The sequence below is a fragment of the Poecilia formosa genome, unplaced genomic scaffold, assembly GCF_000485575.1.
Source record: "Poecilia formosa unplaced genomic scaffold, Poecilia_formosa-5.1.2 Scaffold56, whole genome shotgun sequence".
Lineage (NCBI taxonomy): Eukaryota > Metazoa > Chordata > Actinopteri > Cyprinodontiformes > Poeciliidae > Poecilia > Poecilia formosa.
In genome coordinates, this window is record NW_006799995.1 from 352,742 (window position 1) to 374,934 (window position 22,193).

At 41.3% G+C, this 22,193-nt stretch overlaps 1 protein-coding gene across 2 annotated transcripts in view; it reads left to right on the forward strand.

Annotated features, from left to right (window-relative positions):
• The window catches only part of casz1 (castor zinc finger 1), a 96,958-nt gene that overhangs the window by 2,039 nt on the left and 72,726 nt on the right, over nt 1–22,193 (forward strand). The window contains exon 2 of one of the 2 annotated variants that reach the window (XM_016672166.1): nt 16,977–17,075. The exons of the other annotated variant lie outside the window; for it this stretch is intronic. Within the exon in view, the coding sequence (XP_016527652.1) occupies nt 17,066–17,075 (10 nt within the window). The 5' untranslated portion in view covers nt 16,977–17,065. The remainder of the gene's footprint in view (nt 1–16,976; nt 17,076–22,193) is intronic. 2 annotated transcript variants of the gene reach the window in all.

The window sequence follows — 22,193 nt, forward strand, 5'->3', positions numbered from 1 at the left end:
AGACACACCTTAATTTCAAACTTTTTTTGTGGGCTCGGAAAATGTTTTTTTGGCTCTCGTATGAGTCATAATGTTGATTGCCTTTTCCCCTCACTGACTTGTCTCATTAACCCCTTTGTGGCACCTCTCCATCGTTTACGGCCCTCCACAAAAAAAAAGAAAAAAAAAAGAAAAAAAGAAACGGGTGAGAAAAAAAACAAGCCCAGGTCTGAAGGGCCTCAATAACCTTTTATCACAATTTAGCAATAACCTGAATCAATTTGATGTCTTAAGCAATAAAATATGCTGTTGCACTCCTCTTTCTGCTGCTCCTTGGATGACAGTAAATTTACATTTTTTAATTAAACTAGCCCGGAATTTTTATTAGGGGGCCGGGCCGGGCTAATGGAAATGTTGTGTACAGCAGATTAACAGAGTTTTGAAATAAATTTAACAGGACGACGTTTGCAAAAAGAACGGGGAGTGGGGGGGTTAGCAAAAAAAAAAAAAAAAAAAAAAGCAAGTCATTGTCTTTAACCTCTTTGGTGCCGATTCCTCCTGGGAGATCCTCGTATTCTAAGGAGCCTTGTCAGGGAAGACTGCTTCTCAGCAACAAGGTGATTAGTATCGCCTCGTCAACCGAGGAAAAACACTCAGGCTTTTACTTATTTAGAACCTTGTTTGAAGGAAAAAAAAATAATAAACACTTTTTTTTTTTTTAGGTTATCTTATTGAATATGCTTTTTTTTTTTTTAGAATTATATGATAACAGAGCAGTGGCAATAAATGTTTTAGCTTTATATTTTAATATGAAAAAATTATATATTTGAAGTGATTATTTTAAAATGAATCAATACTTTTTTAACATATTGAAACTAAGCTGCCCTGATCTGCAAAGCGTTAAGATGCGGGGTGTTAAAGGTAGGCTGTGTGTTTGTGTAGTTTTATGGGCCTACGCTGTGAGTATTTGATTGATGTTACGCAGGTTTTGTGTGTGTTTGTGTTTGTGCGTGTGTGCGTGTGTGTGTGTGTGTGCGTGTGTCTGGTTTTGCAGAGTGATATGGGTAGACAAGGAGGGGAGCACACACACGTAGCAGATGAGGGCAGGGAAGTGTGTGCGTGTGTGTGTGTGTATGCGTGTGTGTGACTGAACACAAGCCGCATCATCAGACTCAACTCTCCCCCCATCTCCCCCAGCACCATAATTACCTTAACCCCCGTCTTTTATACCCAAATCGCTCCAACTGGTCCTTTTTTGGGGGGGGTCGGGCAGGGAGGGGGGGCACGGCAGAAAGAGGAAACATCAGAGATCAAATGATCAAATAAACTACAGATGCACGTGGCCTGCCCATGCTTCGTGTCGCGGCGGAAGCCAGAAGTGTTCAGGGGGGTACTTGATATGGGCCAGGAGCGAGGCAAGAGGCATCACCACCCCCTTTCTTCACTCCTGTGCACTCATGCAGTGGCCAGCACCTAATTAAAACCTCAAAGCTCCCTGTCACCAATCTGGAGTAATGGCCTAATTAATACTTGGTGAAGAAATATTCCAGAATGATAAACAGGTTGCACCCGGGGTCTTCGTTGGCTTTATTATCTAAAATATAACTGCTTAAGTTTTTATTATTGTGGATCAAGCAGATTTGTTAAATTAATGAATAAAATTGCATAACCTAAACCCCCCTAAAAAAAAAAAAAAAAATCCTACTTTTATATGATATGCGAAAACATTTTATTATATTTAAAGTCTCAACAAACTCCAGTAAGTTACTCAGTGTGTGTGGAGTTGAAAGAAAAGCGTCCTGCAACTTTATCCCTTTTCGACTCCATAACCCTATCTCACATATGAAATTATAATTTCATGCAAAAATCAGGGAGTAGAATAATCTCTAGTAGTCGATATGCTTTATAAGAGAGGGGAGAAAAAAGGGGAAAATGAAGAGGTAATTAGCAGAGAGGAAGACTTTAAGACGTTTGTCTGAAAGCACGGTCTCAACTGGCCATGAATGAATTTGCATGCTTCGCTTATCGAGGCGCACTTATTAGACCGGCTGAAAGAGACATTAAGCCGGCACAAAATGTGGCGTCTAATCCTTTTAAATGTGGCGGAGGGGGCTTTAAGGTGTGTAAACAGCCCATACGTGGGCAAAGCGGGCATTCGGATGAGACTTTCATGGGAAAGAAAGCAGGAAATGATTGGCATTGTTAATAACAGAATGCTTTATCTGCTGACCTGCTTATCTCGGGGATAAATATGGCAGGTGGGGTCAGACTCATAGCAGATAACAACAGAGACACCTCGTGTGGTCCAATATCAGCAACTTTTCCTTGTTTTTTTCTTGTCGTGTTGGAAAGTTTGGTTAATCGTAACCCGGGTGATTAAAAAAAATAACTTAAATGAAAGCATAGAGAGGAGTGGGTGTTGGAGCAAATCTGCCTTCTCACTTTGGTGCCGTGTACATTTCTCAGTTTCACTTCTCTACCACCTTTTCTTTGACAGGAATTCAAGACTTGAGAAAAAAAACACAGCATGAGAACCTTTTTTATTTTTCCAACCTTTGTCATGTCTGACAAAATATTTGTAGCTTTTAGCGAGAGAGCCAGTCATTTCTGTCCTGTTTGCAGGAGCGTTCTGACATTGTTTGTAATATGGCCGAAATGGCTCTTGGTCCAGGGCAAAACTGTGTTGGGGAGCGACACGGGACGGCCATTTTTATTTTCAATCCAAAATTTTAAATACTTAATAATTGATAATCCAACAGAGAAAAAAATATGCACAATTTGAGAGTAATTTAATCTGTATTATTTTTGTGAAAACACACACAAAAAAAGCTCTTTCTGTATTTGTCATAAAGAAAACCTTGGAGACAGACATGAAATAAACTGTTCAACCCTGAATTGACTTATTCTGATTACAGATTAATCTTTGTAAAACCTGTGTAGAAACTTTATTTATTTATATTTATTTATTTATTTATCTTTTTCCAAGCAAAAAGGTAAACGGTCATGACGTTTACAGGCTGCCCCGGTCTGCCTTTAGCGCCACACATCTTCCCATGCTGGCACGTTTTAACTTCAGCTCCCCTTCTGCCGTATATATACGTGCATGCATGATTTTTTTTTTTTTTTTTTCATGTGACATTCTATTCACTTGGGTCGGTAGCAGGCAGCACCAGCAATAATTACTGTCTGTACATGATAAATCTGAAGCCCAGCTGTTCACTTCTGTCACAACAGAAAGAGAGGAGAGGAGGAGGTGGGGGGGAAGGATGGAGAAAAGAGAAGGAGGGATGGTGGGGGGGGAGGGAGTTTAGGAGCGTGCAGTTTGTCGGATTTCTTCCCTTTTTTTAAAACTCTGTAACTTGATAGGATTACATGGTTCTAGAGCCCACACCTGTTAAGAGGCTGTTAACAGAACAGTTGGCAGTTTCCGAGCCCGGGCTTAGCCTTTTTGCTGTCTGTTCTGGGCGCCCTTTTGAGGATTTTCACCCCGCGTGTTTGCAGAGTTTGTTTCTCCGGGCAAGGAGAGGAGAGAGCTCCCTGCAACATGCGAGCGGTCTGATGCTAGAGTGCATACCGTAGGTTTCTCTGCAGGAGTGTGTGTGTGTGTGTGTGTGTGTGTGTGTGTTTGTGCGCGTGCTGCTAGTGTGCGTGTGTGTGTTAGGATGAGGCTGGGTCGGCTGACAATCTCTTTTTCTCCCTCCCTTTCAACAAGAGTTGTTCTGTACCAGCAGTTGTCGCTTCTCTCTCGAATTTATGAGAAAGTCATCAGCGAAAAGTGAAAGAATTCGATTTGATGTTGTGTTGGAAAGGTGTTGCCAGGATAAAATGCCCAAATACAGGTTAAACCAGACGATTTGAATGATTAAGGGCTAGGTTGAGAGGTTTTTGCGCATATTTTCAGGAGTGCCAAAGCCTGTGCCGTCAATTGGACATACTTTTGAGAGGAGTGGAGAAATGAGTAATGCATAAAATTTGCTGCTTGTTTTCTCTTGTTCAGTTATTGCTCTTGGAGACGCTGAAGAGTGTCTTAACTGAGGATTTTTGTTGCAAAAAATCTGTGACACTCATCAGACTCAGAGAATCACATCAGGGTGGGTTGTTTGTGCCTTGTCGGTGCAGCGTGCCTCGCTGCCTTATTTGGCATTCAGCAGACACCCGGCTCTCCCGCTTCGTCACTTTCTGCGGGTCCTCAGCACCTGTTCCCCCTATTGTGCCGGAATTTTCTATATTTGGCACGAAGTTGGACTCCCTCGATTTATGTCTAGGTCACAGTTTATGATAGCCAGAAAACAACCATCTCTATATAAAGTTTTTCTTTTATTTTTTTTTATTTATTTTTTTTTCCATTTCTCAGTTTTCTTTTTCTGGGAGACGACAAAAGCATTAAACTTGATTAAAGTTGGGGAGACTCTAAAACGATTCTCACCAGGGCGTCTAAATGTCATCTTCTCCCTTGCATTATTGTTGACACGTTGCATTGCAAGTGGTGTAAATTATCTTCCCTCTCGAACTCGGGAGGAATAAAAAACGAGCAAAGTTGATAGATATCTTGGACTAACTTTTAATTGTTCTGATATGCAATCACAAAATGACAATAAAACCAGAGCAGGGCCACGGTAAAAGCTTTATCTCTCCTACTCTGTGCCCAAAGTGTCATGTCCATAACAGCACCACCTGATCTACAGAGTAAAATAACCACTTATTGTTTGGACAATATTGGAACCCCCTCCCCAACATACCCCACCCCGACACTCACCCAGCCCTCCCCGCCGCTGCTTCTCCCACCTCTCCCTTGATTCATTTCACCCACTGTCCTCGGCTGCTGGAAAATGGCGTTAATTTTTTTATTACCTGTTTGACTCTCCAGCCTTATTACTGTAGCCCCTTAATGTTCCCGGTAACCGTGGAAACCAGATGAATAAATGTCCGCCAAAGAAAATGAGATGATTAAACAGGTCACCCTTGCAAAACAAATTCGCTTGGTCGAGCGCAATTTGTATACCAAGCGGCTGTCTTAACAGTTTGCTAACAAGGGGATTGTTTGCCAGACTAACTGACAGAGACGGTAGGGAGGGAGGAAGGTGGGGGGAGAGATGAAGATATCTGGGGAAAAAGGATATGATTGAGGAGATAATATTTTACATCACTGTGCTGTTTGTCTCAGCTCTTATTTTTCATGTTAATGTGGTGATTGTAAAGGATTTGAGGTTATCTTTGCTGTGTTTTCCTCACATATTGCAGTGAGAAACGGACGCTTAGAGACAGCCGGTTTCAGTGTTTGCAACCAAGAGAGTTTAACAGGTTCAGGATTTTATTTAGGTTGTGCTACGAGATTAGAAGCAATTAATGTTGGGGGGCAGGGGAGTGATAGCTCTGGCAAACACTATGATATTGGCTTCACAAGAACAAGATGAGACAAGGTTTTAGTAATACTCTTGGGAAAACTGTAAATGGCTCTTTTTTTTATTTCATAAATATAATTTTTTTCTAATCATAAGCAGTGCTCTAAAGAATATGTAGTCAGTGTATTCTTTCCAGGTTTGACTGGTGTGTCAAAGTTTCTATGCCTGTCTCATTCAGAAGTGGTCAAAACGGCATTAAAAAGGCTGCCATTTTGTGTTTTCACAACTTGATTGAAGGTTGCTTAAACCTCAAGCTGCTTAGACTTTTGAACTAGACGATCAAATGCATTATTACAAACAGTCCAATAGTCCTTTAGTCTGGTGCCAGTACAAAGCCCCGAGGCAGATGCTGACTTTAGCGTCTTTAGCACCGAGCAGTTAGCTAGTTGCAGTCTTATCACAGTACTTCCTGTCTTCTCTGTCACTCTGTCATTGTTTCTTTTTTACTTAGTGCCTAAAAAGTGATGAGGTAAAGTATTTCAATGATTTTGAGTCTTCAACACTTTTGGAACCATGTGTCAACATACCAGGGCAACTCAAGAACTACTTTTCTTACGCAGATACACCTGCATGCATCCTCATATGCAGGTGGACATCCTCATATGCCCACCTGCATATGGGTTTAACTTTTTTTTTGTAGCCTTTATTTTTCCTGTCTCTAGGTGACAGCCAGTACAACATCAAAGAGATATTTTGTTCCATGAGAAGTAGCCACTCCCCAAGGTTATATCTTAACTGCAGTAGATAACCCGCTTTATTTAGTACAAAACCAGTTAAGTTGGTCTCAGAGGCCGAAGGAAACAGGTAGTTAGCTTTAGGCTCATTATTGCCTTAAAACAACTCCGGTCTCAAAACCATCACAGCGTTTTATGAGAAACACTATTTAAGGAACGTTCAAACAAATTTCATGTTTACAATTTGGAAGTTATTTACACAGAAGTTGATAACTGTTTACACAAAAAAATGAAGATCAGAGGTAATCTGCCATCAATGATCTTCCTGTTTGAAACGTACCGAAAACAGAAAGTGCAAAGTGTTTCTGGTTCGAATAACTATGAAACAGAAAAGCAAAGCAGTGTAAAACAATGAAAAACAGCACACAACTGACTTTATATCAAACAGTTATTCTGGAAATGCTTTATTTGTTTTGCACTTGGTGTGTCTTTCACAGGGAAAGATAATTGGTAGCATGCTACCTCCATTTTACTAGTATGTGTATTTTTTTTTTCTTTTGTGTAAATAATAGACTGATGCAAATTTGGTGACAATTATAGGTCGCTATAAACCACTTAGGTATTTATGAGTTTTAAGATGCTAGAAGTCTCCTGTGGTCTCGGCTTTTCTTAGACAAGCCGTTAGCTTCAACTGCAGAGACAGATAATCTGGGTTTATACCAAATGTACTGAGAAAGTCACAAGAAATTAGTGTCTTATAACCTTTTTAGCAGCTTTAGACATTCTAAACTATTCCTTTAAAACATCCATCCATATTATTAACAGAGGCATTTCGTCTGTGATCATCAGCAAGTGCAGCAGCAAATAGAGTTTCTCTCATTTATGTGGCAACCAATCATTATCGCTAATTGTCCTTGAGGCCATCTGTATAGAATGGCTGGGCCTCCACTGGCTCTGCGGCGGTGCTGGTCATGGATTTACTAGTCCGGTAATGATATCTAACTCCTCCACACTCAGCGCAACTTCAGTCACAACTGCAGCAATAAATATGGAGGAGGTTTTCTCTCTAAATTAAACAGTAGCCTGAACAGCATCCTGGTTTTGAAGTGTTGCAAAGCCTCGTTCCCATGATGCCCCCGCCCTTCCTCTCCCTGTCCAAGTGTAGTGTTCTCATATAACTTGTTTCAGGCAGACCTCTCTGACAGCCATATAAGATGTCTGGTGTTTTCATCTGGGGAAAATAAGAGACTAAGGTTGGGCAGATTTAGCCATGCGAGGGTAGAGCAAACACTCAGACTTGGATCGGAATCAGGCCCGCGTTGCCGTTCTGACCACAAATCATAAACGTTGGGGACGCGGCGGTGGTGTTGTTTATGGAAGGATGCCACGCTGCGCAACTTGAGGGTGTTGTCTGTTTGCACTGATGCACCACCACCACTTACTGCCTGCTGCTTTAAAACAACTTCTGCATCCCACTCGGCCTCAGCCATTTTGTCCTGTCACCAGAGCGGATCCCAAACGCTCACCACAGCCTGAGCAGAGGGGGCTGGAGGTGGGGGGATGTCGGGGTTGCTGCTCTCAGCTAAACAGTTGCTTCTTTAAGTTGTTCATGGAACAGGAGATGCAGGGGTAGAGTTTTTTTTTTTCCACTGGCAGAGGGGGGTATTTCATCCCAATCCGGGGACACTATTGCTCAAAACTGAAAAGCACTTATGCATTATTGATGTTTTAATTTGTGCAAATGCCCAAGTCTTTGTTAAGTGATTATAGTGCTGGGGAGATAACAGGGGAGGTACTTCTCTATGAAACAAGAGCTGGCTTTGCAGGTTGGACCGGGGAGCCATCGGACTAAATCTCACAACACTTAGTTCCTGTGCAGTGTGGAAAAGTCTGGAATTTGATTGGATCGTTTTCCAAGTTTAGATACATTTGGAAAAAATGCAGATTCGGTGCGGGAAGAAGTTTGTGTTTGCAAACTTTATTTCTTATTCCATTATTTAAAAGACTTAAAAACATGTGTTGTTTTATTAAGTAGATTTAGGTGATAGCCTTGTAGTTTGGTTTATCAAATGTTTTGAATCACTAACCGAAAAAGCGTCACTGCTTTGAGCCCTTAGACTCTTTTTGTTCTTGATCTTAAACCCTTGATTATCAATCCGGCTCCAGATGGAATGACAAAACAAATCTTTGAAATTCCGACTTTGTTCAAGAGTTTTTCAAATAAGGCAGCTGCTGGTCACAAACTGTGATTTAGCATTAGATGTGTTTAATTTTTGACATTTCAGTTCTTATCTCAATTAAGCTTGCTCGGATATCAGAAAACCCAACAACAAAAATTGAATCAGAAGCCAGTTTTAGTGCTGTTGTTTCAATATTTTTTTTTAGAAAAAAGCAAATCAAAATACCCGACTTGCAAAAAACTAATGAAAAAGTGTCAAAGTGTGCTGTTTCAAGAGTTGTAAATTGGGTGGACCTCTTCTTCACAGAAAAAGAAGAAATATCAGGATTGTTGTTTGAGGAAGTGACAAGAGTTGACCCAAAAAGTATCAACGTGTCCAAGATAAGAGGAAAAAAAAAATCAGCCGTTGATCTTTTGTCCTTATTTCTGCTGCACCTCTCCTTTTTATGATGTCGGTTTTATAGGTCTTTTACATCCCTTATCAAAAATTATTTGATGTAAATACAATGGAACTGACCTGAAAAAGCCCCGTGTGTAAATAGTCTACATGTGGCCTGACTAGAAACTGACCTTGGGGGAAGAAGAACGTGAAGTTATAATGCTTGCAAAACAGGACAATAAAATAATGCCCCTGTCTGAAAGGAGGGAGTTTGGGTGAATATAAAAGAGAAAGAAAGAGAGGCAGTTTTCTTTCGCAGCAATCATTAACTCAGAACAAAGGTTATCAAGCGTGACATTTTTTTTTCTTTTTTTTAAACTCTGTAATTTATGTAATCATCTGTTACAGTTACCTTTCTAGATAAACACCGATGGCAGGAAGGGGCTGAACACTTCCCTTTGAAGCCAACAGAGGTATATGCAGAGAATGAAGTGAGATTAAAAAAAAGATTTTCCTCCATATCCGACTTGATCCGATCTCCAACTACGTCTTAGATCATTGTCACTAGTGCATAGAAACCTATGCTTCACCCTATTGTGTCTTTTTGGCGTGTCTGTGAAGCCTGTCCAAACGGAGGCTCTCCACACCTGCAGCTGTTCACACACCGTTCGTTCCTGCAGCACCCACCGCGTGTGTAACCTGTAAATTACCCTGCATTCATCCAGTACAAAATGCATTAATATGGGCTCCATGAATGTCAACTCATGGGATAAGTGTCTTACTTTTTGGCTTTGGTCGCGGCATTAGTCATCCTCTTTTGTTCAGTGTCTTTATTCTCCAGGAAAATCTGTTGAGTGTGTGGAACCAGGGCTTTGCCTCCCGTCTTTGAGGTCCCCGGTGGAGGTAAAACACACGTGCACACGCGGGCACGCGCCAACGTGGTGGGGCTCTCAGGCTTCCCCAAGCATTTACTGCTTTATTAAGCTGTCTCATGAACCCACTAGCAGAACATGAGAATACAGGAAAAAAAATAAAAAATAGAAAAGCCCATATTACTTAGATGATTTGATGCCATTTGTGGACTGCAAAACGCTCAGCTTTATTGTGTGAGAAGGGAGAAGGAGCGAGAGGAGAGAGGGGTAAAAGGAAAAAAAAGAAGTTGGCTTAGAAATTCAGAATTTCAATTAGCGTACGTAATCTGAACCTGCCGGCTTTGATAGAGGCTTTTTTTTTTTCTACCAAGAATACAGCGGCACTTGTAAAACATTAATTAAGCAGACTTGTTATTTTTTTAAAGGATGGAGATGGAGTAAAGTGTGCTTTACTCAGTCCATTTTTCACCCAACAAAAGACAGTTACCTCACACAGAGGGCTGCTTCATCCAAACCGCTTGTGGGAGCAGAAAAAAAGAAAGAAAGAAAGAAAGCAATGAATTTGAGTTGGACGAAAACACATCAGACATCGAGAGTGATGTTCTCAAAAGAGATGATATCATATGAGAACGCGGGACGTCGGCGAAGAATAGAAATGTATCCGTGGCATGGTGAAACCTAAGCTTGGCACAGGAAAACGAGCCTCTATTTTAATGACTTTCTACCTGACAGATGACTTTAGATCGCCTTTTGGATCACATTGCCCTGACTTTGTCTCTTACATCATCAAATCATTGATTATTAATAGTTGATATGAATTGTTAATCCACTGTAATCTGATGTATTATTGCAGCACTTCTCTAATTGTAAGCAATTACGCCTAAAAAAAAAAAAGTCTAAAAAGTCTTACAAATATGTACTGGGGTTTTTTTGTGGCGATGGTTTGTGGCAAAGCTTGCAGGATGTCTGTTGAAATTTCTATTCCTTTCTGCAAAGCAGTCCCTTGCAAAACTGGCATGAAACTGTTGCTTTATAGGGGATTACGTCTCATTCGACAGCACTGGTCTGATTTTCCATGATGATGATGAAAAGAAACTGTTAGTCACTACTAGATACTCTACAGAGGCCAGAATATTGGAGATAGAGAGCGTGTTCCCACCATATTGCTCCTTTTCTTTGAAATGTAAGTTAAAATAGAAGAGAAAAGGGATGAAGTCCCTGCTGTATATGCTTTTGTTTTTCCTCCACAGCCTGTTGTGAACCTTGTCTTTGCAGCAGGGCGATGAGTGCACATACAGATGATACATTAAAACTGCCATAACTCGCACACCCAGCAAAGCTAAAAATCAATTGGAATGGATAGTTAAGCTGGCCCCTAAAAATCAATGAGATATTCATGTCCTTGATCACAAAGTGTCATCCTCTCAATGTTAGCAGCTGATGAGGGCTGAACACACACACACACACATGCATACTTGCGTTAAACACAAACATGCAGCAAATATGCACGCTGACTTTGCAGTGATCCATGTAGAGTAATATAAATATGAACCTCAAGGACAAATTTGTTTTATTAGACTTGGACCATAAACTTTTATGGGGTATTTTTGTGGATTCATCCTAATTCAGTGCTCATTTCATTATTTTTTAAGAACCTGATGTTTGCCGTTCTTTTCGGTTTATCCACCCATCTGGTGAATGCGACTTCGTCTGTCAGAGGAGGGGAGTCGCATTTCAAAACCTTGTGTTTTTGTTTTTTGACTATTGCAAAATGCTGCGATCCATCAATGCTACAATAGAGATGACCTTCTATCCATTGGATGATAGCAGGGCACACACACACACACACACACACACGCATACACACGCAAACTCACGCCCACCCTCCAGCTGCGAAGACTTTCGTGTCGGAAGAGAATTGGCCAAATGAAGAAGAGCAAAATTCGGTTTCAGAATAGCAGTTTTGCCCCTTATTAATGCCATTAGTGTAACAGTCAGAATGGATCAAATCAGAGCGATGACCGAAGCAACTCCCCTGTCTCTGTGCTGTGACGGGATCACGTCGGGAACGATTTAGACATTTTGTGTTGACGAGTGAAGTTTTTGAGTGCTGCTGTGTCCTGCAGACCACAGTCCAATGATAAACATCTTTTTTATTTATTTATTTTTTATTTAGCTCTTTGGAGACATTCTTGCATATATGATGCCCTTTACAGTTTTTGTTCTTGCTACGCTGTGTGTTGGGCCACCAACTAGAAGAAGTGATGCTTTTATGTGGATTTGTTGTATTTTTAAACCTGATTTAAACACAGACAGACAACCCGGTTTTGCTCTGTCCAATAATCAAATAGCTTTTAATCAAGTAGTTTTCTGCTGTTTTTGCTCCCACTAACATAGACCTGAAGTGCTGCCTCTGCACAGGTCATATTTTTTACTGCTGGTATAGAAACTTCAGAGGCATTACTGCCCCCTACCTGGCTGGAGTGTGTGCATCAGAAATTAGGCATTGAAGAAAGTTAATATTAAATTATTATTTTTTAAAAACTCTGTTTTTATTTCTTTTATCAATATTTGAAATTAACCCATTCGACGCTTTATGACAAAAACAAAAGTTGGGATCCGCGTTTAATATATTCTGATATTGTTACTTACCTCTAAAAAAAAAACGCTGCTATTCTCGAAGCATATTTGATTCATAGGGACCATTGTTGTCACTCACCTTTTTGTATTCCCATCTACAGCCACGCAGAACACAGTGTGTGTGTGTGTGTGTGTGTGTGGGTGTGCGCGCGTGTGTGTGTGTGTGTGTGCGCAGTCATAATTTCCTTTTCCACAAACAAAGTTCTCCTTCTTTGCCCGGTATATTAGCCATGAGTTAGCAGTTGCTTGACCTGAACAGGTGGTCCATTTTTATGATTTGTCACTCTGGCAACATTTGAAAGCGTCATTCATCCCTCCAGGCTAAATGCCTCAGATTTGGGGAGAGGGAGCTTTTGGAAACAGTTGTCGCCTGTCAGGAACAGTGAGGACTCAGAGAGACCAGGGGAACAGTTGCCCGTCTCCTCGTCGAGGTGAGAAACGATGCAGCAGCTGTCACTCGATCTCTTATTCTCTTATTTTTTTTTCCTTTTTTTATTTTAAACTCTTGTTACCAATAAAGCAGAAACGAGATGTTTGTGGCAACTGTAGGGGGAGGACAAACTCCAGGCACCCTGTTGTGTCACTCAGAATCTCACTGGTGTGTGTCCTCCTCTGCACGTTCCATTATCCACCAATCACGAGACGCATGTGGAACGACCCGGCCGAGGACTTTCTCTTCTCCGCGTTTTCTTTTAACGTTCTGTGTCATAAAACTCTTCCTGCTCGGTGGTGCTCGTGAAGAAACCGTTACATTCGTTTGCCCCTGTTGTTTTCTCTCCTTTCTACTCCTCTCTGCTCCTCTTCCCCATTCTCTGTCTCCCTCACCTCTCCCTCTCATCCCCCCTCCACCTCAATCCATCTGCATCATGTCGATCTGTCAGACTGCCAGTGTCTGTTCCAATTAGATTCCACTTAATACACGTAACCTCGATTAACACGCAATCAAGCCCAGATAAATCACGTCCTTTAAGTCCCCCCTCTGCCTTCTCCCGTGTTGCTTTGCATCACTCAGTATCTTTTTTTTTTTGTTTTGTTTTACTCAACAAGCTCTCTTTGCCACAGTCGTTGGGTTACAATGTATAGAATCGGGATGCTGCAGCTGGTGGATACTTGGTGACGGAGACAAGGGAGTTCCTATAGCTGTTTGGAAAAGTCTGGCGTTGGATTCCAGTCTTTTCCAGGCTTTAATTAATTTGGGAAAAAAAAAAAAAGAGATGGAAAAATGTTTTTATTTCCAGACAATCTTATTGTCCAAAAATATCTTCTCCATACAAATCCTTTTTCTTATTCTTCCTTATGTTCTTGCTTATTTCTAACTTTCTTCTTTGTTTCCTTCCTTTTGTTCCCCCCTCTGTCCATCTATCCTTTCTTTGTTGTGCCTGTTTTTCTCTCCCTCCTCATATCTTTTCTTCCCACCTTTCGTCCTTCCACTCTTGTGTACTACCTCTCTATCTATTTCCTTTCTTCATTCTTTACGTCCATACATTTTGCCCTTATTTTCCTTCATCCTTTTGTCCTTTCTTGTGTCCTACTTCTCCTCCCGTCTGTTCTCTCTTCTTTTTTTTTCTTCCTTGCATCCTTCCTTCTTCAATCTTTCATTCTTTTTTTTCTTGCTTTCTTTCTCAAATCTACAATAAGCGTCAGCCATTTATGTTATAAAAAGAATGTGAATGACTGTGAAATCTATAGAGTCTGAACATGTCTTAAGCTGTTGCATGACGAACATGAAGGAAACCTGATTTAAGCGAACGCTGAGTCTGAGCGAACGTTTCCTGTGCTGCTTAAGTTTCTCGCTGCATTTCCAGAAGGCGCTCGTCGGTGCCCTTTTCACCCCTAAAGATGAAGGTGTCTTAATTACATCTTTGGTTAAAAAGCTACAAAAAGACTCTCTGGGTTTTTTCCCTACATTGTGGGAGGCGGTGTAGTCTATTGTCTCTGTGACCTTTTTAGCTAGCGGACAATTGGTTTGACTAGATTACAAATTAAGACACAGCACCAGGCACTTAGGAGGCAAGTCTGTTAGAGAGCGGCTCTATTACTACCAGCCTGTGAAAAAGCCACTGGGCCATACATTTTAAACATTGCTTAAATGGCCACAGAGCCAGGCATCACATTTGCATTGTTCCCTATCTATAAAATATAAAGTTGCCTTTGCTTTAATGAATCCTTGTAATACCTCAGTCAGTCTTTGCCACTGGCAAAAAAATAAATAAATAAAAAAAAACGGGAGAAACACAGAGAGCTACTAAAAGAGGTTTCACTGAGGATAATAATTCTGTCAACAAAGTTAATAATTAAGAGTGTTTATTCAAATAGATATGGGGGGGGAAGAGAAAAAGGACTGTTAAATTGCCAAACAGGAAAAACCACACACACAAAAAAAAGAAGAAGCAAATGAAAACAACCTGAGGCGATGAAAAAAGCACACGCAGCACTCCAGGGGTCGTCTTTTATTAATCACAACTAAAAGTGCTAACATTGACATGTTGAACAGATTAGCCTGTTTAATAACTGGGCGGGTCAACATCCTCCGCTGCTGATCCATGAGAATATCCTGTCGGGAGGCAGATAACCTGCGTCTTTCATATGCTGACCCTTGCCTCTGAGGGGTTAGCCCCCTGCGCTAAAGATACACTCATCTCACCACATTTAGCCAAGTTGGCAGCGTTTCTTCTGGGCCTTACAAATCTCCTAAATATCTCAGTTTTCCATCGCAGGTATTGCATTTAATTGATTTATGTATTGTACAGGTACGACCATTTCCTTTTCCCATCAACCCTTTTTCATCAGTAACATGTCAGAATTGCATTATTGCTGAACGACCCAAACTGACTTATTTGTTCAGGGAATCAAATTTAAAATATGTTTTTTTTTGTCTTGGGAGTGTTTATTCAGCAAAGATTTTTTTGTGAGTCATTTAAAAGTAAAATCAAATAGACCAATCTGTGCCATTTTCATTATTTTAATGCACTTGACTCCGTTTCAATATGGAATTAGATTTTTATGTTGAATTACTTTCTAACTTTTATGTCTTACTGTTTATTACTTATTGTCTTTCATCAAGTGTAGATGTTTTCTAATGTACGACATAGAAAAAAAATTACTTAATATTTTCTATAAAATTTTCAAAAGTCCACTTTATTTTGTTTAATGGTCAGAACTATAAACAAAAAGATACTGCCAAAAATTCACAAGTGTCTGTTTTGCACAGTAAGAACTTTTCAAAAATAAATTTTATATACAAGTATGGAAAGAAAAAAAAGGTGGAGCACAAGATAAACAGATCCGACTGGGATCAGTTTTTTTTATTTGCTGTCATCATTAAGCCTTATAAAGCTCACTGTATACTTTGTGAGAGGTGTTGAAATTGATGACTCACGCAGGAGGAGAAAAACACCAACATAAGTTGTCAGCTATATTTAACTTACTTGAGTTATTAGGCAAGCTGGGGACAGGTTATTAGGTGAGGCCAAAATTAACTCAGGTCCTGAATTCAAATCCTAAAAAAGTATTCCATTAAACTTTGGAAACCTGTGTTGCAGCTCAATGTGTTATCTTTTTCTTTAAAAGGGAAAACTGAGGTCTGCTTTTATTTCACACAGTCAACAGCTTGTGTCACACTGCTGCTGCTGTGCAGCAATAGTGCTTTTAAGCACCTTGCTGCTACTTAGAGATGACAATGGCCTGTCAATGTGCTGTGGTTAAATAAAGCTTAGATTTAAAATAAATGAAGCTATAAGAAAGACTCATATTGATCTTTTCTCTTTTTTTTTATCTCCTGTTGTCACCAACATGCCCATTTCACATGTGTAACTACAGTGGACTTGCATGCTCCTTTGGCTTTGTTGTAAAACCAATAAAAAAAAAAAAAGTTGCGCATGTTTTATTTAATTAGTATTGGGTGGAAACAAAATGAGTATTGAGTAGATACCCGATAGCTCCCGTTGCCCTTTCTTTTTCCTCTTGGTGAACTTTTTCCATATCCACAGCGGCGCTGCGCTATCTCTTTAAAAAGAGGTGACAGTTCTGACTATAAGTTAAGCTACTTTCCCAGAGAGAGAGCGAGAGAAAAACAAGGCAGGAATAACACTGATGAGTTTTAACAGCTTCAGCCAGGCGATGGGCAAATATAATAAGTGTTTTCGTAGACGTCACCGGTGATTATCTCATCTGGGCATTTTGGGCGAACATGGTGGATTTAGAGGGCTCGTCTCCCATTGTGCTGACATCTCCCTTTAACAAACCCAATTAAATCATGGCTAAAATCATCCTGATCTCTCCCAGAGTCCGTCGCGAACGAGCGTCTGGGAACATCAGAAATATAAATGGAAAAAAAAAAAAGGGGGAACGCAGCATCTCCTGTGTGTGCATGTGTGGCTCTGAGTGGATTTAGTCCTGGGAGATTTGGATTGGTGTGCCGTGGAGACGGGGGGAATTTACCCTCACTCTGAATGATGGGATGAGAGGAGCTAATATTTAACAAATTCTTAGGAGAATTTAAGAGAGAGACGGAGCACTCGTGTTGTAGTAATAATTGCGATAATTTACTTTGACAGCGTCTTTATTAAAAAACTTGACTTGTGTTTGATCGTTAGAAAGCGAGATTTAAAGTCAGATTAGGAGACGTATGCTCACGGTGGGGGTTGCATGGGAAAACTGTTTTTGAAACTGGCACCACCATGAAAATAAAGGAGGAAAAATGACACCTGTGTATTTTATCAACACATGTATGACATGCTTACGTGTCTGCTGCAGTCATTTAAGCTGGCTCACACAAAATAAATGAAAAAAAATAAAAAAATTCTGATGTGACTATTTTTTTAGCCCTTTTTTCTATGTATGTTCATTTAGATGTAAGATGCTCTCTAATATTACTGCTGGAACACATTCCCGCCCCTCCAATCGCAGGCAGTAACTGGCAGCCCCTGTGACTTTGTGAAATGAACAAAGGTAAGACAGAGTGAAAGTGAGTAAGAGGAGTCGGCGAAGAAGTGTGGAGGGGTAGTTGTGTGCGCGCGCGCGTGTGTGTGCGTGTGTGTGTGCGTGTGTGTGTGTGTGTGTTGCTGTGAAAGACCTCAACTCAGCCAATGTGGCCTGATGTGACAGGATTAGCCAAGCCCCGGTGAACAGGGCTGGTACTGCGAGTCTGAGTCTGTGTGTGCGTGTCAGTCAGTGTTTGTGTGCTCGGCTGACTGGGAACCCAGAACTGCTGCTTGCCACCAGCCGAGCCAAGACAAGACATGGGAGATCAACAGCCCGTCGGTCCGTCACTGCCACCAAGCCAAACGTCCCCCTCCTCCCCTCCCTCTGCCCCCGCTCCCAGCCAGACCAGGGAAGATGCCGCCAAAGGAGTCACAGATGCAGTGGGAAGTGGGGGCAGCGGGTGGGGGGCTGGAACGGGACACTGTGGGGGGACTGGTGGGCGGGCAGCTGGGGCTAAAGTGAACGTGAGTTGGAAAATGATCCTATTAAATTGAATTAAAGAGGCAGTCTTCATTTACCCCAAGAATGATGGATTTAGATAATTAACAGTGTTAATGGGGACTGGTTAAAGAGGGCAGGGGAAACCGGTGGTTGCAGACATGGAGTAAAAGAGGCCAGGTCAGATCCGCATTGTAGTCAGTCTGCCGGGCCGTAATGATCCCCATTTATAGTCCTCCGCTCACTCTTTATTCTTATAAATATTGTTTTTTTTACTAGTTTGTTTGTAATAGTTGTTTACATTCTTTTTGTCAGCGCTTTAAATAATGTTTTTCTAAGACAGGACTTTTCTGATACTGATTTCCTTTGAGGTCTGACTTGCCAGTTAGAAATTACATCCCGTAGACACGAGGCTTTGAATTTGTTGGGGTGAAACACAGAGAAATCACATTTTTGATATTTGACCTGCCAATCACCAATCAATGCCAGTCAAGGAAAATAATTGACTGATTCCAGTCTCTGACTGCTACATCTTTAAATTAAAGGGAAAAAAAGTGCTATCAATGGCGCTGATTATTATTTTATACCTTTGTAATTTTTTTTTTTGCTCGTCAGGATTGGGATGTTTCATTCTGACCATGCCTCAACTGGCCTTTCACAACCGACAATTGAAAGTAATTTTCTATCTTCCACAGTTAGTCTGCAGAAAGGCAGTGCAGCTTAATGACTCCAATGAATAATATCTATCAGTGGGGGTTCGCTCAGAGTTGTTTAGGTTTAACCAGAGGTCATAAACCATCATATTTAATAGGACACAACTGAACAAAAAATTGATCAGACCTCAATAAATGGGAATATAGTGTAATACAAAGCTTTTTCTTTTCATGATAATATTCAATTGAGCTTTTGAACATTTTATGCTCATTTACCTTCATAATAAATACTTGACTTCAATGCTAAATAGGCATAGGTGCTAAATGCTTTGCTTTGAGGTGAAAGGGGATGAAATGGCAACATGTAGGTAGAAAAAGGGGTTCAAAACTGCAACGGGGAGAAGCAACCGGCAGACACTGCCGACGAACATGTACGTTTACCATCGATACGTTTTGTAGCAGTGTGCTGCAGCCGTGAGTGTGTTATACCAATTTAATGCTCTCATCTCTGGACCTAATTATGCTGCTGGTAGTGTGGGGAAGGCGACGTGCGCACACATAGACACGAGGTAGTAGTAGTGGAACTGTGTACTCGGGTTTTCACTTTGGTCAGTGCACAAACCCTATCTGCATGTCCTTAATTCTTGATGATGTGAAGGCCTCGGGCAGTGTGTGCGTGATGGAGAGGACGCCTGCGTGCCAAGTAGAAGTGATTGGCCAGCAGGGCACAGGGCCCCTCGTCACACTGAGAATCCGGTCGCTTTGTCCATTGTCTTAGTGGTGTTAGTGGCATCTTACTTAAAAACAAATCCAAATTTATGTAAGATTACTGTAACCGTATCAGAAGAGTTAGTTTGATAGTTCTGCGTACCCGCTATGTGCAGCGTTTATTGCACGGCGCATTGATTGAGGTTGAGGAGTGTTGTTTTGACGCGGCATTTGTGGATTTCTAATCAGTTTTGTGCACCGCGGCTTACCTGAACTCTGATTAAGTAGAGAATGTCTTAAGTAAAGGGGGCTCCAATAATTTAATGCTACTTTTCTCCTTTCAAAAAAAAAGAAGAAAAAAAAAGAACACCACAGTCGCATGCATGTGTGTAACTGAGAGAGTGATAGAGTGTGCAGGAAAAAAACAATCTCATCAAGCAGGAGGCCGTTTGCTTAGCAAGAGCTGACAGTCTTTGTGTATGTAAATGAAGAATTTAGACTAATGGAGTTGAACCATTTCTAATTTTGTGATGGCAAGAGGATTTTGATTGAAAGTAATTAAGCAAGCTAGCTGTAAAATTAATTAAAGCAAAAGGAGGGGGGGACTTTTATTGGATTGGATAGCGATATAGCTGCTGTCAGGCAGGGGGACAAATGGGGGTGACCTGGATTCTCTGCCCTCCCTCCTCCCACTCGGGACTTTTATGTCACTTTAATCTCCTTAGAGCGGCTGGTGTGCATTTGTTTGAAATAATCAAGGAAATATGGTCAGAAATTGTCAGCTTTCAGATCTAATTTACCTGACAGCCTAGCGACTGTGTGCGTGTGCACGCGCGAGCTTGCGTGTGACAGTAGTAGCAGGTCCTGTTTTTTTTTTTTTTTTTTTTTTTTTTTCTCCTCGGCCCCTCCTCAGCTTTGTGGAAAATGCTTTTGACAGTCTTGAAGCATCTTGGTTGTCGGAGGGCGGGAGGCGGGGAGATGAGGAACTTGGGTGGCTTTAAGATGGACATTTCAATGAGGCGTGTTTGGCCCGGCTAAGCCCCTTTGACACTGCCGTGTGCGTGCACACACACCAACATGCTTAATTGCCTCTGTAACATATTCAGACTCCATTTGGCCACTGTAGCAGCACTTCTCAGCCTCTGTTGACTCCAGGTAGCCTAAACGAGCAGAAGCAGATTACAGTCATGGCAAAGCCTGTTACAGCTACTTAACTGCTGACAAATAAGATTGGCCAATCCTGCACAAATAGAAATGGAACTTATTGTTCTCACTGTTTTTATAAAGCAAACGGACAAAGTCAGTCCCAATTTCACACCATCATTAGGTGAAAACTATTCTTTAAGTAATTATGTTTGGAAAATGTATACACTTTTACGCCAATTCCATGCAGTGGACCAAAACACAGACACATTTGTAACAAATACCTAAATTAAACTGAATGCAGCCAGTTGCCTTGTGTGTATTTTAATCCAGCTGTTCTGTGGAGGCCTGAGGGGTTTGTTTGAGAAGATTAGCAAACAAACAGCAACACAATGACAAAGGAACACAACAGATAGGTCAGGGAGAAAGTTGTTCATTGAATGAACTGCAAATGAAGAGCAGGTCACAGCTACAAACCTACCAAATCACGACCGTCCACCTAAACTGACAGGTCAGACTTTGGATCTGCAAAGGTTTCGACCCCATGTAGGATAAGCTGTTGACAGGACAGCATAGTGGTTGTGCAAATCTGCTGTTTTTTTTGTTTTTTTTGTTTTGTTTTAAGTGACAAAATAAAGAGAACCTTTTTGCAAGGCCATTCAAATTCCTATTTCAGATTTGCTGAATGGCATTTAGGTGACAAGGCAAACGTCTCTACATATGAAGTCAAACTTTAACTTTTTGACTTGAGTACAAAAAACCCACTGGGTCGTGGTAAACGAACAGTGTGCCTCCCCCCCGAATACACCACTCCCACAGTGAAAGACGGTGGTGGACGATTCAGAGCTGCAATAGATATGAGAGTACAAATGAACTTATTAGGGGATTTCTGAATGTTTTTAATTGTTCAGTATATTATTGAGAGCCGTCAGAGTAAAAAGGTGTGAACACATTTGCATGTCACTTTTACATCTGGCTGGTGAGCCACATGGAATTCAGTGAAGCTTGTGTTGACAAAATGTAAAAAGGTTCAAGGGTTATGAACACTTTTGAAAGACACTGTTTTGCTTGTCATCATTAGTACCACACAAATCTCACCCCTGGCTAATAATAGGCATAAAGCAAGACGACTAATGTTCTGTAATATGCAAGTGGTTTGGAGTCCTGTGCGGTTTATATTAAGGTTCCTCAGAATTTCAGCGAGATGCCACTTCCTCTTCGAGGTTGTGATTGCTTGCCAGTTTTTGTGACATAGTTTGCCATTGCGGCCCTCTCTGCCACCTGAAGAAGTGCTACGCTTGCGGCACTTACAACTCAGCCTGACTCCGAAAGGAAGAGTTGCAGGAGCAAAACGGCGTCTAACAGGATTAGTGCGTCCTGTTAAAAAAAGGACCCTAAGCTCCAAAAATAATCTCACCCACCTTTATCTGCCCATAGCATCACCCTCCACCCCGGCTCGGTTTTTATCAATTAACGTTTTAAAGGGTAGAACAAAGAGCTGTCTTTCTCCCACTCTGTAATTAGAGGGGGAGACCTCCTGAGGACTGGCAATACTTGGGCCTGAAAGGCATGATTCTCACCCCCCCGACCCCCATCGGCTCCCACCCCACAGCCCGTCACTCCACCGCCACCGCTCAAGCGGAACGTCGCTCCTCGATGTATAAGGACGATAATGTAAATGTGGCGTAGTCTGCTCAGCACACCCGGTACAACCTATTTTTTTTTTATTTATTTTTTTGCTAGCTTTATCTAAGTGTGAACAAATGAATGCAACATTTGAAAGAGTGATACATTATTAACTCTAATTGACTCCTCTACAACACTATACGTTCACTGTCACCTTTGCTTTGGCTCGCGCGAGCACGTGCTCCCCGAATCACTTTCGTCGCTGTCCCTACTCTAACACGTTATGTGTCACCACACACTGTTAACAAATGTGATAAAACCACCTCAATCGAGAGAATCAGGTAGAACGTTTGCCTATGTGTGTTTTTGTCTGTTAAGGTGAGATACTGTAGACTGTGCGTGTGTGTGTGTGTGTGTGTGTGTGTGTGTGTGTGTGTGGGTGTTTTACTCTCTTGTGCTTAACTGTGTCTACGCGGGTGTGAAAGTAGAAGAGAGAGAAAGAACGCCTGCTTTCACA